At 41.8% G+C, this 14,355-nt stretch overlaps 1 protein-coding gene across 3 annotated transcripts; it reads left to right on the forward strand.

Annotated features, from left to right (window-relative positions):
• Positions 1-41: 41 nt before the first annotated feature.
• Positions 42-14,315, forward strand: npat (nuclear protein, ataxia-telangiectasia locus). 3 transcript variants are annotated; one of them, XM_050060175.1, is made up of 18 exons: positions 42-216; positions 435-553; positions 661-721; positions 2,363-2,435; positions 2,593-2,633; positions 3,452-3,694; positions 4,116-4,191; positions 4,696-4,819; positions 5,320-5,411; positions 5,547-5,628; positions 5,870-5,966; positions 6,091-6,207; positions 6,835-8,208; positions 8,748-8,848; positions 10,313-10,406; positions 10,529-10,549; positions 10,649-11,901; positions 13,447-14,315. In XM_050060175.1, the coding sequence occupies exons 1-18, from the start codon at positions 180-182 to the stop codon at positions 13,525-13,527; spliced, it is 4,086 nt and encodes a 1,361-aa protein (XP_049916132.1). In that variant the 5' UTR covers positions 42-179; the 3' UTR covers positions 13,528-14,315. The 3 variants fall into 3 exon arrangements, with proteins under 3 accessions (XP_049916132.1, XP_049916116.1, XP_049916124.1); XM_050060159.1 differs by having other exon boundaries at positions 10,529-11,901; XM_050060167.1 differs by having other exon boundaries at positions 5,323-5,411; positions 10,529-11,901.
• The last annotated feature ends 40 nt before the right edge of the window (positions 14,316-14,355 follow it).

Raw genomic sequence — 14,355 nt, forward strand, 5'->3', positions numbered from 1 at the left:
TACGTGCTTGAGTTCCCCGCCTTTTGAGAAAACGATAGTGTCCTCTGGACGTCGCCGTCACAACAATACCTCAGACGGTTTCCCAATTAAACGCCGTATAACGAATCTCTGAGAGACTTTTCCGTAACATGTAGCTGCCTGGCTAACTCTTAACACTTTATATTAACAAACAGGCAGCCATGTTGCTACCGTCCGACGTCGCCCGGCTTGTTTTAGGTAAGTTCAGTGTCAACTGACGTAGCAAAGCTGTAGCTGTAGCGTTAGCCACAACGACACTGGTTAACAGGCGACTTAGAGCTTACAGTGGTTTAACGTTACTGCTAACTAGCTAACAGTTAGCAGTTAACATGCAGTTTATTTGGGGTAAATATTAATTTGCTGTTTGAGCTTTGTCGTGCTCCTCTTATTGGATGCTGTTAATTGTCCTTCCTCAGGTTACCTCCAAGAAGAGGGACTGTCAGCCACAACCCAAGCTTTCATCCACGAGTGCCCAAATCTGAAAGAGTATGCTGAACACACCACAGCAGATGGGACCATTCCTGCGTGTGTGTTTGTAAGTGTGCCTCTTGTCTCTATTATGTTATTATGCCCCACAAACTGTTAAGTGAATGTCATTTAAATCACTGCAACTGTTTATGATTGTTCTTTTTCCACACACAGTCTGTCTTTGGGAAAGGCCTCACAACCATCTTAAATGAGTATGTGGCTGCTAAAGCAAAAGGTGAGACTGTCTGTCATTGTTCCCATCACAAAAGGCACTGGTTGTTTTATGGTTTTATTGTGTGTCATGCTTTTTATAAGATATGATAAGCCTTTATTAGTCCCAGAGCCGGGAAATTTCCACGATTACAGCAGCAAAGAGGAAGCATCAGTTAAAAAACAACACAAAGCAACGTAACAGCTACATATTGGTCAAAAGAAAAGCACAGATCAGTTCAATAAGTAAACTGTACAAAGCAAAGCAAAGAGCAGTATAATATGCAAACAGTATGAAAACACAAAACAATATTATAAGTAAGCAGCATAGAAAGAAGTGATATATAGCCTAATATAGACACAGACTGAGTGGCTCATGTCACATTATTGAACAATGACAGTACAGATATTGCACAGTTTAGCATATACTTCTTATTTAAGTGGTATTTTAACTTTTTAACCAACCGTACTCAGTATGTCGGGCTTAACAGCTCCATCTCACAGTCCAGATACAGTCCAGGTACCCCACAGGGCTGTGTCAGTTCACCAGTCCTCTTTACACTATACATTAATGACTGTAAGAAAAGCAACTCCGGGAATGATATTTTAAAATTTTCAGATGATTCTCAGTCTCCTGCACAAGGACAAAAGTCCCTCAGCTTATTTGATGAAATAGACAGGATTGTGCAGTGGTGTGATGCCAAGTACCTGATTTTAAACACCAGTAAAACTATGGAGATGGTTTTTGGGATCACAGCCCAGTCATCATGCATGAGGGACAAATAAATCAGGTGTCCTCCTTGACGTCCACTTTGACAGTAGCCTTAGTGAGAGGTTCCATGTTGACAATGTGTGCTCTCGGCCACAGCAAAGGCTTTATCTGTTAGAAAACTTGGGGTCTTTGGCGTAGATCTGAGGGTCATGTTTTTATCTTATCAGGCTGTTCTAGAGGTATGTCAGCATGGTTTGGGGAGCTGACTTTGGAGTTGAAATCCAGACTTGCGTGTCTTTTTCAGACAGCTATGAAGGTCATGGGGAGGAAGGAACACCAGGCCTTCCAGACACAACAGTATATGAGCTGTCTGTTCTCAAACAAGCACAGAGAATACTGTCTGACTCTTCCCACATTCGCCGGGCTGTGTACGAGCTTTTACTCTCGGGCAGACAACACAGGATACCCAAATTTAGGGTGCTCTGTAGTCTGCTGGTGTTATGTTATGTAACACGAGGGACTGATGTGCAAAACTGTTATGTTTTTAATGTTTTTATGGTGTATGCTTCATTTTTTTCCTGGACTGTTATTGTAATGCAGCATTACTTGTGCACCCAAGTCCAAGACAAATTTCTCTGCGGGGATAATAAAGTATATCGTATACTGATACTACACCTGAGCGATGATTGTAAGCAGTAAAAAAAAAAAAAAAAGCAGGATATAATAACTACACTGTCTGGTTGGCAGAATTTACATTATTGCACATAAAATGTGTAGATATTGCACATGAGTAATGATTGATTATCAGTAGTTTTCCTTTGTGTGGTCTACTGGAAGCAGTGTTGCTTGTATAGTCTGAAAGCAGCTGGAGGGAAGAACCTGCATTATCTCTCCTTCAAACATTGTTGGCGAAGCAGCCTGTCACTGTTGGTAATTTGTCTATTTCCTCAACAGAGTCTCGTCATGAGGTGCCTGCCATGATGACTTCGCTGTGGAAAAAGCTGGATTTTACACTCAACCAGATCAAGTAATGAGCTTCAAGTTTCAGCATCTAAATCACTGCAACTGTTGTACATTGAGACTGACCACAGTGTTCAAATCTCAGTGTTATCTATTCAAAGCTGACACTGAGCTGGATCTTTATCACACAGATATGGTTTCTTATTTTGTATGTATTTCTTTAGGTCATTGCAGAATTCCCCCGCTATATCAGCGATTCAAAGAAGTAAGTCTGTTAATACTTTTCCTATTTTTAACAAATATTTTATTGTTGACACTCACAAAAGTTCTTGCTGCCAAACGATTGATGACAGGTACATAAACTTGTTAATAGTATATAGCTGTGTTTCCCACAGTTTCTTTTATCGAAACCCACCCAAATACATTTGACTGGCATAAAGATTTTTGGTTTTTTGGATTGAATAGCACCCGCATATAAAATCCAACCAACCTGACTAAATTTGCATAATATAGGGGACACTGGTGAAAGCACTGAGTGTGCCAATTATCAGCATCAACCACCCTTAACGCAGTCATCAAACTATGATTTAAGATATTAAGATATGACCACAAAAACTATGTGTCAAATAGGGCTGCCACGATTAGTCGACTAATCGATGACTAATCGACTATTAAAATAATCGGTGACTATTTTAGTAGTCGACTAATCGGTTTGAGTCATTTTTCATAGAAAAGCACTATAAAAGTACCCCAAAATACTCTTACTGCAGCTTCTTACGTTCAGATATTGGCAGCTTTACACACTCTCCCGTGACAGTGAACTAAAACCCTTTGGCGTGAGTACGAAACAAGACATTAGATGACGTAATTTTGGGGTTTGGGCGAGACAGACCGACATTTTTCAACATTTTAACACATTTTTCGATGAAATGATTAGTCGACTAATCGAAGAAATAATCAACAGATTAGTCAACAATGAAAATAATCGTTAGTGGCAGCCCTAGTGTCAAAGATTGTTTGAGTTCTATGTTTGCTCAGGGTTTGTACTTTGGCCTTTTATTTATCAGCCTCTTTTCATTGCAGCACGTTCACGCATCGGAGTGGCAAACATGGCTCGACAGCGGGTCCTGACCGTATCTTCAGCTGGTGGTGTCGTCTGCTCATCAGTTTCTGAAACAAGCTCCATCATCAGCCCGGCACTCAGCTCCCACAGCATGCTCAGCCACTCCACTCCCGTGAGCTACACTGCCACGCAAACCCGATTAGCTACCGGCAGTGGCTCACAGCAGCAGATCGGTGATGTCAGCAGAATACTAAATACGCCCAGTGAGTATCACAAAACATACAGTACTCTCTTTATTGTTTGTTTTTATTACAGGGTAGTTGAAGTGGCAGTTTTAAAGGTTGTGTTCTGTTTTCACACGTCTTATTGAATTTCATCCCCTCAAAAAATTTAAACAATATTCACTTTTATTTTACAATCTCAGCAGTGGTGGTCATTTCCCTGTGCTGATTTAACACAGTAGAGATGTTGAATCAAATCGTGTCATGTTACAGCTATTTTTTTCTGAAAGTCATCTTGTGTTTCTGATGATGGCTTGAGCCCATGTCTTTGTTTTGTGTAGGGCTCTTGAAAGATTTAGCAAAGCTTTATCAGCTCCTTGTATTTTGGCATGCTTGCAAGCTATAAGCAATCACCAAAAAAAACTACTTTTGTATGATGTGTGATATAATGTGTCCATTACAGGGGACTCGCCTGTTCAGATAATTGTTTCAGAACAACGGCTAAATCAAGGCCCGATGTCTCCTGGACGACGGAAATGGTAAGCATGATTTGTATTGCTATTTTACCGTTGATGTTAACAACTAATGAATAAGACAGCGTTGAAGACAGACTCTGTTGTCCTACTAACCCACATTGGCTTAACAATGCTGCTTTGTCTGTGCAGGACTAAAGTACACGAGGAGATGCTCATAATTTGGCCTTTTTTACGGAAGATATTTAAACATGTTACGACAATAAATAAAAAGCAAAGGAGTAAATAATGAAATCCATGTTGGTTGAATTATGTTTACTTTCTTCAGTTTTTAGAGTCTGTTTATTGTGCATTCTGGCTCACTGCCATAACTAACTGGGACACTGGGCCTTTGTTGATGTTATTAGCCAAGTCCAAAAAATGTCCACTGTGAGAAATGTTGACTGGCTTGTCAGGTTTAGCTTTAGTTAGTTTGTGGTGTTTTTGTGTGAGATTATAGTGCTCATAAAGTGTTGTCAGTGCCTTGTGCATGTTGGCAGACACCTCTATAATCTTTTCTGCTGCCTTCAGGGACACCCCCAGGAAGAGAGGTGGAGCTCAGAGTGGTTCTAGTACCCCTGGCAGAAGTGCCATGACTGTGAATACTCCCAGTGCAGAACCCCAACCTGAAGAGACCGTCGATGAGAACTTTCCTGTAAGTAGATCTGTATATTAAGTGTAGGGGTTCCTTGATACCAAGAAATTTTGAACCAAATACGTGTTTTCACTGATACAAAGATCTTGGTCCAACCTGTTCAGTAATTAGGGCTTAATTGACTGTAAGATTGTCATCTTTTCAGGATATGTGAAATAAATGTGTTTTAGATTAAGTTTGGTGAATGACAGGATGCTCTGGACACAGAGAAATACGGCTTTAACACTGGACTTTCAATCTGGTTTTCTCATCACTTATTGAATCGAATATTTTTTGACTGTATATTAGCTCAGGGAGGAAGGGGTACAAGGATGTGTTGTGTCTCAGACCTGAAAATAGAAGGTGATATGAGCATTACCTTTATGTGTCTAGAAGAAATATGGGATAGTAGAATGTCGTGGAATCAGAAATGGCATGTTCTCTCTCTTGAATGTGTTCATCTTGTTTAAATTCACGATCCATACCTTCTGTAACTTAACAACACATATTAATCTCTACAGCAGCTCGTGATACAAAATGCACGAGACAAGATACTGGGGGACAGATCGTTACAAGAGAAACTTGCTGAAAATATCAACAAAATCCTCGCCAAGTAAGTGTTGAGTCGGAACTCTGCATTTCCTCATTGTGTGTATTAAGTTGTTGCGGTAGATGATTTTTGAATTTGACTGCAGGCATGTTGCAACATAGCTGTACTAACTTCTCCTCCGTTTCATTTCTGTATCAGCGAGCCAACGCCCCAATCATCAAAGGCCCCTTCAAGTACAGTGGAGGCAGACCAGTCTATAGATGAAATCCTAGGATTACAGGTGCTGAAAAGCTATATATATTAATATCAAAAAAGTATTTATTTTTTCAAAAATGTGTCTCATAAATGTTTATACTGAACAAAAATGTACCAACACAGATTTTAACAAATTTGTGACCAAATTTTGAGAGCAATATATCTCCTGAGTGCATGAAAAAAGTTTTTAGATCTTAATCATCATCACGCTGTGCTTATTTTTCTGTGTCGTGACATTATTTCCTGACATATGTCCTCTGGTACAGGGTGAAATCCACATGAGTGACGATGCCATCCATGACATTCTGGAACAAACAGAGTCTGACCCGGCTTTCCAGGCCCTGTTTGAGCTTTTCGATTACAGTAACTATGACCTACTTTGCTTTTGTTTGTTGCACAGATTACTCCTTAATCACTTCTTTTCAACTGTGTAATAAGGCACAATGGAAGGCCATTTCAAAACAGACTTTGTAATGTGTATTTGCAGACAAAACCAAATTCACAGATGGCGAAGCAGGGGATGGAGATATTAGCACTAGTCCAGAAGAGAGTGACACTGCTGGACCTTCATCTATAGTCGAACCCCTTCAGAGTGATGAGCCAGGTATTCTTACAGTCTGATACAGTAGTAGGCTCTCAGTAGAGGAAAACACAGATGCAACCTTTGATTGTTGTCCGTATCACACAGGCCAAAGCAGGTTTTTTAAATCTAAAGTTTGAAGGGGAGAAAAATCTTCATGTTCATTGAAAACGCAGCTGGTACAGTCAGGTTTCTAATTAATTGTGCAACGTTGGAAGGAGGGTGAAAGGGGTGTAGGGTTAGGTTATGCTAACTAGTTTGTTCAACATGTCTGATCACGCCAAATTAAGTGTTTATAATTGTTCTTAACAGACACACTGGAAGGCAGAGTGAGAAGCAGGCCATCAGTGGTTCATGAATTTAGTTATTCATTAACGATTTCATTATCAAAATCAATGACTTGTTCCAAATTAAACAACTTTTTATGTGAGGTGTGTGTGTATGCAAAGGGGTATAATTTTGGCTAACAGCTCAACATGACTTGGCCTGCTTCCTGTCTATGTTATTAGTGCATGTCATCAGAGTTTGTTAATGACTGCAGCAGTTGGTCAGCTATACAGTACTCTTGTTATACCCTTACTGAAGACAGAGCTGCGTAAAATACACAGGTAGGGCCAGATTAATCATCAAACATTTCACTTTATTTTTCAGGCACTACACAGAGAGAAGCCAACGCTTCAGATACAACACCAGTGACGGTGAAGATGAGAGCTGGACAGGAGCGTAAGACAAGAAAGTTGACTGCTTCCACCTTGTTAAAAAAAACAGTTCTTGGCCCCAGCGGGAGAGCATCCAGAATTGAAAACAGTTCAGCCAAACTGTTAGTGAGTCACGGGGATCACCGAGGTGTCTCATCTACTGCAGTGAACTCGAACAGAAAAGAAAAAGCCTCACTCTTCAGTAACAGTGATTTTGGAACACCAATGGATATTGATGAACCGTTGAACACACCTCCCCCTCCTGCAGACTGTGTGGCCATGCAAGAGACTTCCACAAAGGACAGCACCTCCGTCACAATTGCCCCCAGTGAACCAAACATTCCTCCCTCCGCTGCATTTGCAGTGCCAGAAGTGACATCTAATGTTGACAAAAAACAGCAACATAAACAAGCACAAGGATGTAAAGTGCAACCTCTGATAGCCCCCTGTACTTTTTTGTTTCCCTCACAAGTTGAACCAAACAACACTCCAGCGTCGACCGCTGACCTACCTCATACATCACTTTCAAACAGTGGAAGAGACACTCAAACAGGGTCTACTGTCTCAGTAACACCCGAATCTGCATCTTGCACACCTGCTTCTAGCAGTGCCACAGTTACAACTGCGCCTGCCTCACCCTCATCAGTGTCCACTGTTGCACCATTCACAGCGACACCTTGCTCACCCACATCTGCCTCTACCTCTTCAACGATTACAGCTACACCTGGCTCATCCTCACCTGTGTCACCCACATCCTCCTCATCTTGTGTCCCTGTTAGTGCAGCACCTGATCCTCCAACCACCCCAAGCAAAGCTGCTGCCGATTCCAGTAATATAGTTTCTTTGAAGATCATCATCACTGATAACCAGGATGAGGAGTCTCCCAGTGACAAGGCCTTGAACCAGGCAATTTCTAGCATATCTGGTGACAAGATACCCACCATCTATCTTTCCTCCCCAGCTAAGACCTCTGGAGGCCCTGGCACACCAAAGGCCAACTTGGATGAGGCGGCACAGGCAGTTAGTGGCTTACAAAGCTCTGAGGCACATGGTAGTCCTCTCAGCTATAAGGCTGGGGCTTTGCTCGCATCCCCATTAACGGGGACATCACAGGCCCAGCAAAACTACATAATCCAACTACCACTGGACACCACTAACCCTGCCCTCCAAGGAGCCACTGCCAGTTACTTCCTTGTGACTGAACCTCCGAGTACAGATGTTCAAACTAGACAGGTGCTGCTGTCTGCTGGTGTCTCAAAGGGACAACCTTTGCCCACCAACCAGTATGGGGTGACCACACCGACTCGCTCTCAAGGCTACTCCCCTGGTGAGAGACAGTAGGCTACAACAGTGAATCATATCAACAAACAAAAGTCAAACTCACAATGACATCACTAGCTGGCTTTGATTTGTGTAGTTGCAGCTTTTGATGTTCTGTTTGTAACTTTTATTTGTATTTGTAGTGTTCTTAATGTACTGTCAAAGGAACACCTCCCGTTGAGGGACTTTGGGCTTAACAAACAATTGACGATGTCGCCTCTTCCCCATTTGTGAACATGTGATGATGTGGAGTTCTGTTCCTATAAAGCCATGCACAATTTGGTGCTCATCCACATGAACACATAGGTTGCAGTGCAAAACAGTAGAAAAGATTTAAACATTTGGGTAAGGTTAGAAAATTCAAGAAACACTATGGTTGAGTAAAGTTCATTGTGACCCTTGTTTTCAGTTTTGGACTTTCTTCCCTAAGCTGACGTGCAGCTGATAGAATTTCTGTCATCTATTGTGTGTTGTCCCTGCTAGTGGCATGTTTTGTTTATCTTTGCTGTTTGTTTGTTTTTTAAAATCTGTGTTCTTTTCGTGCAGGGTCAACACTCATTTTACCATCCCCTGTGAAGCCCATGGTGCTTCCTGTTTCTGTTATGGGGCAGAATACTCTGGGGAAGGTCCAGATGGTGTCAAATCAGGTAACATAACTTAACCTGCAGTTTGTACGTTTGTTTCTTACGTCTTTCACCAGAATAATAAGATGATTCCTGATCATTTTAGTGACACTTTCAGCCTTTCATCTACCATTCTCCCCTTGGTGGAAATTTATCTTTGAGATTTACTAAGCACGAGTTGCCCATACTGTCACCTTAGTAGACAAGATCTCCAAACCAGTGGCAGTTTATAAAATTTTGGTTTCAAAAAGAACCGATCCAAATGTTGTCCATTGACCGTTGAGTCCCATTCTCAGGCCAAAATGTCAATTTGCACACAGCACATCTCATACTCTAATTGGCAGTTTACCATACAATTTATGAAGCATATTTACCCTTGCAAAGTAGGACTTAACATTTTAAAGAGTCCATGGCCTTCATTGGGACAAACAGTGCATTTATAGTCCCACTACTGGTAAGGCTTCAACAGTACCAAAATTATTAGTATGTTTTTCAGTCCATCCAAGAGTTTATAATTACTTAGTGTGTGGTTTAATGAACATTACTGCCTTTAAGTCTGGGTAAAGTTAAAGCAGAAATTTGTTTCAAAACACATTAGACATGTTAGAAAATACCTACTGAAAACATGAAAATATAGTGAACTCCTGCGTTGTGTATTGAAACAGTTAAACTGGTCATCATAGCTGTTTTCAGGATTTTTCGGGTGGACCTGAAATCATGGCTCGATGACTCAGAGGAGCCATCATCACCCTGCCCCGACACTATATTAACACTAGAGTGCACAGCATTAGTGCTTCTGCCCCTACTCAACTGCGAGTTACAACACTTACTGTTAGAAAGCACAGCCTATCTGCATCTATCAGACCTGTTATCAGAGCCAATTGGCTATCTGTACGTGCACCTGAACCTGACTTGAAACCATCAACTTTATGCATTATTGTAACATTACAGGTGTCAGACAGAGACAGGAACTGGGGGAAAGGAGAAACTGTTCTGATTTTCAATCAGCCCTGTATTGTTGCATCATGGGACGTACTTGCAAATGAACAACACTTAACCTTTCTCTGTGCTGCCAGCCAAGAGCTTCCTGCTCATCTGCATACTGGTAGGGGTTCTTCATCATTTGGTGGACCCTCATCCAGTGGTGCAACATAGGCGGCAGCCAAACACAACATATTGACGGCTTCGGCTCATTGCTGCCAGTGTTTATCCATCCATATTGGATGTGCAAGACTGGCCTTCAGTGTACACACCCCCAGCGTTTTAAAGCAGAAAATAGTACTTATTTTCTTGTGATTTTGAAATCTACTTTTATATGCTTGGCAATTTTCTAGTCATTCAAATTTGCCTGGATGGTTAATAACACATTATTTGTGGTGTGAAAAACTCAGAATACCTATTTATTTTGACTTCACCCAGACTTAAAGCCCTTAAGACTTTTGACCATGTCTAGAACAATAAAACTTATCAACACTGTTATATTTACAGCTTGTTGCCATACCAAGCCCAGTACCAGTGCAGCAGTCAGAAGCTGTTAAGTCCAAGTCTCCGGCAAAGGCAATCAAGCCATCTACACCTGCTGGTAAGTTACAAGTTCATTTGGAGCAGTGCTAGCTAGCGGTACATAATGCTTAAAAATGACGTAATGTTCTTTTACTTCTCTGATTAATGTTTCATCTCTGACCTTATTTCTCTGAACTCCAGGCACTGAGCAACACCTGGTTGGTAAGTTGGTTCAACCTGCACTGGCTGAAAACACAGGCCAGCAGGATGCATCAAAGGGTTCAAGATTTAGGAGAATTTTATGTTTCGACTCTTCTGCAGAAGTGCAACCACAGACTGCTACAACAACAACAACCACCACCCCTTCAGCTACAAATACATCTCCATCGCAATCTGTCCATCAGACTGAGAAAGATCATGCACGGTCGGTGCCTCGAACAAAACCTGCTATCCTGGGTGGCAACAAGCCCAAGAGGAGGGTCGAGACCATCAGATGTTCAGCAGATCCTCAGACTGGAGGAAGCTTTATGAAGGACGCAGAGAAGTCAGTGCCTCCACAACATCAACAGAAAGATCCTCTTAAAAAGAACTCTCGCAAACAAGATCATAGCATCCATACCCAAGAGTCTCAAAGTTCAAGTAACAGCAAGGATGATGCATCACAGCCTGAGACTTTGAAAAAGTCTGAAACAGGAGGGAGATCAAAATCTACTGACAGGAAACACAGTCATAATAAGGATGGGGGTGGAGCGAAAGCTAAGGATCCTCACACTTCTAGGTCATTGTCATCTGATTCTGCACTGAAATCAGGAACTAGAAAGGAGAAAGAGGAGAGCAGCAGGAAAGAACCTACAGATAAAGCTCCTGCCAAAGTGCGTGAGGGGCGCACAGAGAAGAGGACTCCCTCTCAGGAGATGCCAAATGTGACCGCTAACAAGGAAAATGAGATGAAGGGTAGCTTGCAAGAGCAGCAGCAGTCAACACCTTCATCCTCAGCATTAAGAGACTTAAGCCCTCCTGCTGTTGCCCAGCCTGCATCTAATCCTCAGTCAAAGGCTACAAAAGCACCGTCAAAGACCAGCTCTCTGGCCAAACAGGCAGCTGAGATGCTGCAGGACATCCAGGGGCTTGGCTCTCCTTCCACCCCAATCAAGAGGCCTGGAGCGGGCAGTTCAGACCATAGTCTTCCCAGGACCCTTGGGACTGGGCGTAACCAGGAGGCGTCCCCTGAACGTCCCAGGACTCCTTCCCGACAGAGGAAAGGTAGAGATGGAGAGGCGACTCCCAAGCATCTGATGCCTCCCAACACCCCGGATGTCCCCACCTGCAGCCCAGCCAGTGAGGCTGGCAGTGAGAACAGCATTAACATGGCTGCTCACACACTCATGATTCTGTCACGTGCTGCTATCGCCAGGACAGGCACTCCACTGAAGGACAGTTTGCGTCAGGAGGAAGTAAGAGAAGGTTCTCCCACAAGCTCAAAGAACTCAAAGAAACGCAAACAGTCTTCTCCCTCATCCAGCCCACCTGCAAAGAAGGAGTCAAAACAATCTCCCAGCAAAAAGAAAGATCGGGTGAGTACAACACAAGGATTTTCCATTCAGTAGGCATGTTTTTAAAATGTACTGTGGTCTTAGGCAAGTTCTGCTTCAGCAGTATTCCCTTTTCAGACACAGTTAGATTAATTGATCAAAATCCTTTTTTGGAGTTTATTGCCGGGCCTATACATTGTAAGGAAACAGTTGAAAATGTTGTAGTTTCGTAAAGCCTAAGGGGTCGTCTTTAAGTTGCCTATTTTGTCGAAACCCCAAAGATATTCAGTTTTCTATCAAATATGACAAAGCAAAGCTGCAAGTCCTCATATCTGAAAAGCTGTAATAAGCAAATGTTTGATATTTTGGATGGAAAAATGACATTCAATCATCGAAAATTATGACTATATCAAAATAATTGTCGATTAATTTTTTTGTCGATCGATTGATCCAGTTGCTCTCATACTTTACACCATGTACCACCTCGAAAATTATGAGGCTCTCCAATAACCTCCACAATGGCTGACGTTAAAATACAGTAGCATAGGCCTACCATATTCAGCTACTAATCAGAAGATGATTTATTTTAGACTGTTGTCAGTCACGGCCCCACTGTACAAAGGGGAAGCACTAGAACATGAACTTAAACTCTCCCACACAACTATCATCTACCCACATTTCTCTTTCTAATAGTTCCTGTTTTGAGCTACGATAACAGTGTTTTTAAAATACACATTTTTATCTCCACTTACTATCCTGCCGTCACAGTTTAGCTCTTAACTTATCATGGACATATGCTACATTCATGAACGTGACTATGTAGCAGACTGATATCAAAACAAAAATATTACACAAAGGGCAAAACTTATTTAAATTAAATTTTGCACCACTAGACGGAGCTCACGCACCACCAGTGGTATATGTCGTGTAGTTTGAGAACCAGTGGACTCATCGATTAAGTTGCTGAATTTTTTCAGCTGTGCTTAAATGTCTTACTGGTGTAGCTGTAAATTCAACATGCATTACTTACAACTCCCACAACCTGACAAAACAGCAAAGACTCATGAAAGTTGAGCTTAGTCTATTAACTAATAACTCAGCCTGACAAGCGATGCGATGTCCTAAAATGACCACAGTACATAGGATAAACCCTTTTAATGACATGCAGGTTTGGTGCATTAGATACTCAGTGGCCTTTAGGTGTGAATGTGTGTGTCTGTACATATGTGTCAGTCCTGTAATAGCCTGGCAGTGTGTCCAGGTGACCTCCGTCAACCTGAACACGATACACAGTTTACAGAGGGAATGGGTGGGTCTATGTAACAATGTGGCCTTTACTCTGGTGCCACCATCAGGCCAATCTTAGTTATATTTTGCCCCGTTCATAAAGAAGTAAGTATAGCCCCATTGTCTCTCTCTTTTGCATCCATCCAACACTTGTGTTTTAGTGTTTAAGTTTTTCTCTTGATCAGAAATTGTGGCGATTTCACCAGATGAAGTGCTTTTGGTATCAGCACTTTTCGTTTAGATGGTTATAAAGTGTTTATGCACACCTCATTAATTCCGACTTTTGGTTTAAATCTGCAGGAAAGGAAGAAACTTGTGGAGTGCTTCCCCCATGACTTGGATGTGGATAAGTTCTTGTCCTCACTTCACTATGATGAGTGAAACCAGACACACCAACAGGAAAGGACAACCATATCACTACCTGCTTAGGTTACTATCCAGGAATAGAACAAGCCATCTGCTCAACCAGTGCCTATGGTTTCTATTAGTAACCTTGCCCGAGACCTTATAAGCTGTAATGTCTCCTTCAGCCAATGAGGGACCTTGATTTGTTTGAATGTTTTCCAGTACTTAGTAGCAGCAGTAGGGCAACCACGGCGCTTTGTTTTCTCATTCTCATTCTCACTTCTGTTTAAATTATTGTTTTGTACCACAGCAAAACAGCGGGGCACTTGACATAATGGGTGCGTGTCGATGAAAAGGGTGACTCAAAGCATTTTCTTGGTCAATATTTGACTCTAGTTTGATAAATCCAGCTAACACTGACTGATAGGTTGCTGTGTAAAAACTATGTAATATCTACTGGTAACACTGAAATGAGACCTCTCATTGGTTTTACTTTGTCATGTTAAAAACCCGAAAGCAATGTGAAGATCATATTTTATATCATACATGTGTACTTTACATTTTGTACTTTTTTGTTGGTAGAATCTGACACACAAAATGGCTGCAACTGTTGAAATTTCCATTCTCAGGCTTCATTCAGTGTTGTAATAAAAACAAAGAAACAGTCTTGTGTGTTTTTCCTCGGCCCAGTTCCACTGTTCATCTGAAGCCCCGGAGCAAAGTCTGTGAAAATGTGTAAATGTTGGAGGATGTAAGAGCTCAGTGTCTATTATGAGGAATGTGACATCACTTGAGGGGAGGAATTTTTGTGGCCAGGAAAGTACAAGGGTTGTATTTCACGTGTAGCTCAATAAATTGAGTGTT

The sequence above is a fragment of the Epinephelus moara genome, chromosome 2 (genome assembly GCF_006386435.1).
Source record: "Epinephelus moara isolate mb chromosome 2, YSFRI_EMoa_1.0, whole genome shotgun sequence".
Taxonomy (NCBI): Eukaryota; Metazoa; Chordata; class Actinopteri; order Perciformes; family Serranidae; genus Epinephelus; species Epinephelus moara.

Excerpts from the sequence above, each read along its gene's own strand:
- npat (XM_050060159.1), top strand. The coding sequence starts at position 180 with ATGTTGCTACCGTCCGACGTCGCCCGGCTTGTTTTAG. Across the intron at positions 4,820-5,319 it reads CCGTCGATGAGAACTTTCCT|CAGCTCGTGATACAAAATGC; the intron begins GTAAGTAGATCT and ends TAATCTCTACAG. Across the intron at positions 5,629-5,869 it reads ATGAAATCCTAGGATTACAG|GGTGAAATCCACATGAGTGA; the intron begins GTGCTGAAAAGC and ends CCTCTGGTACAG.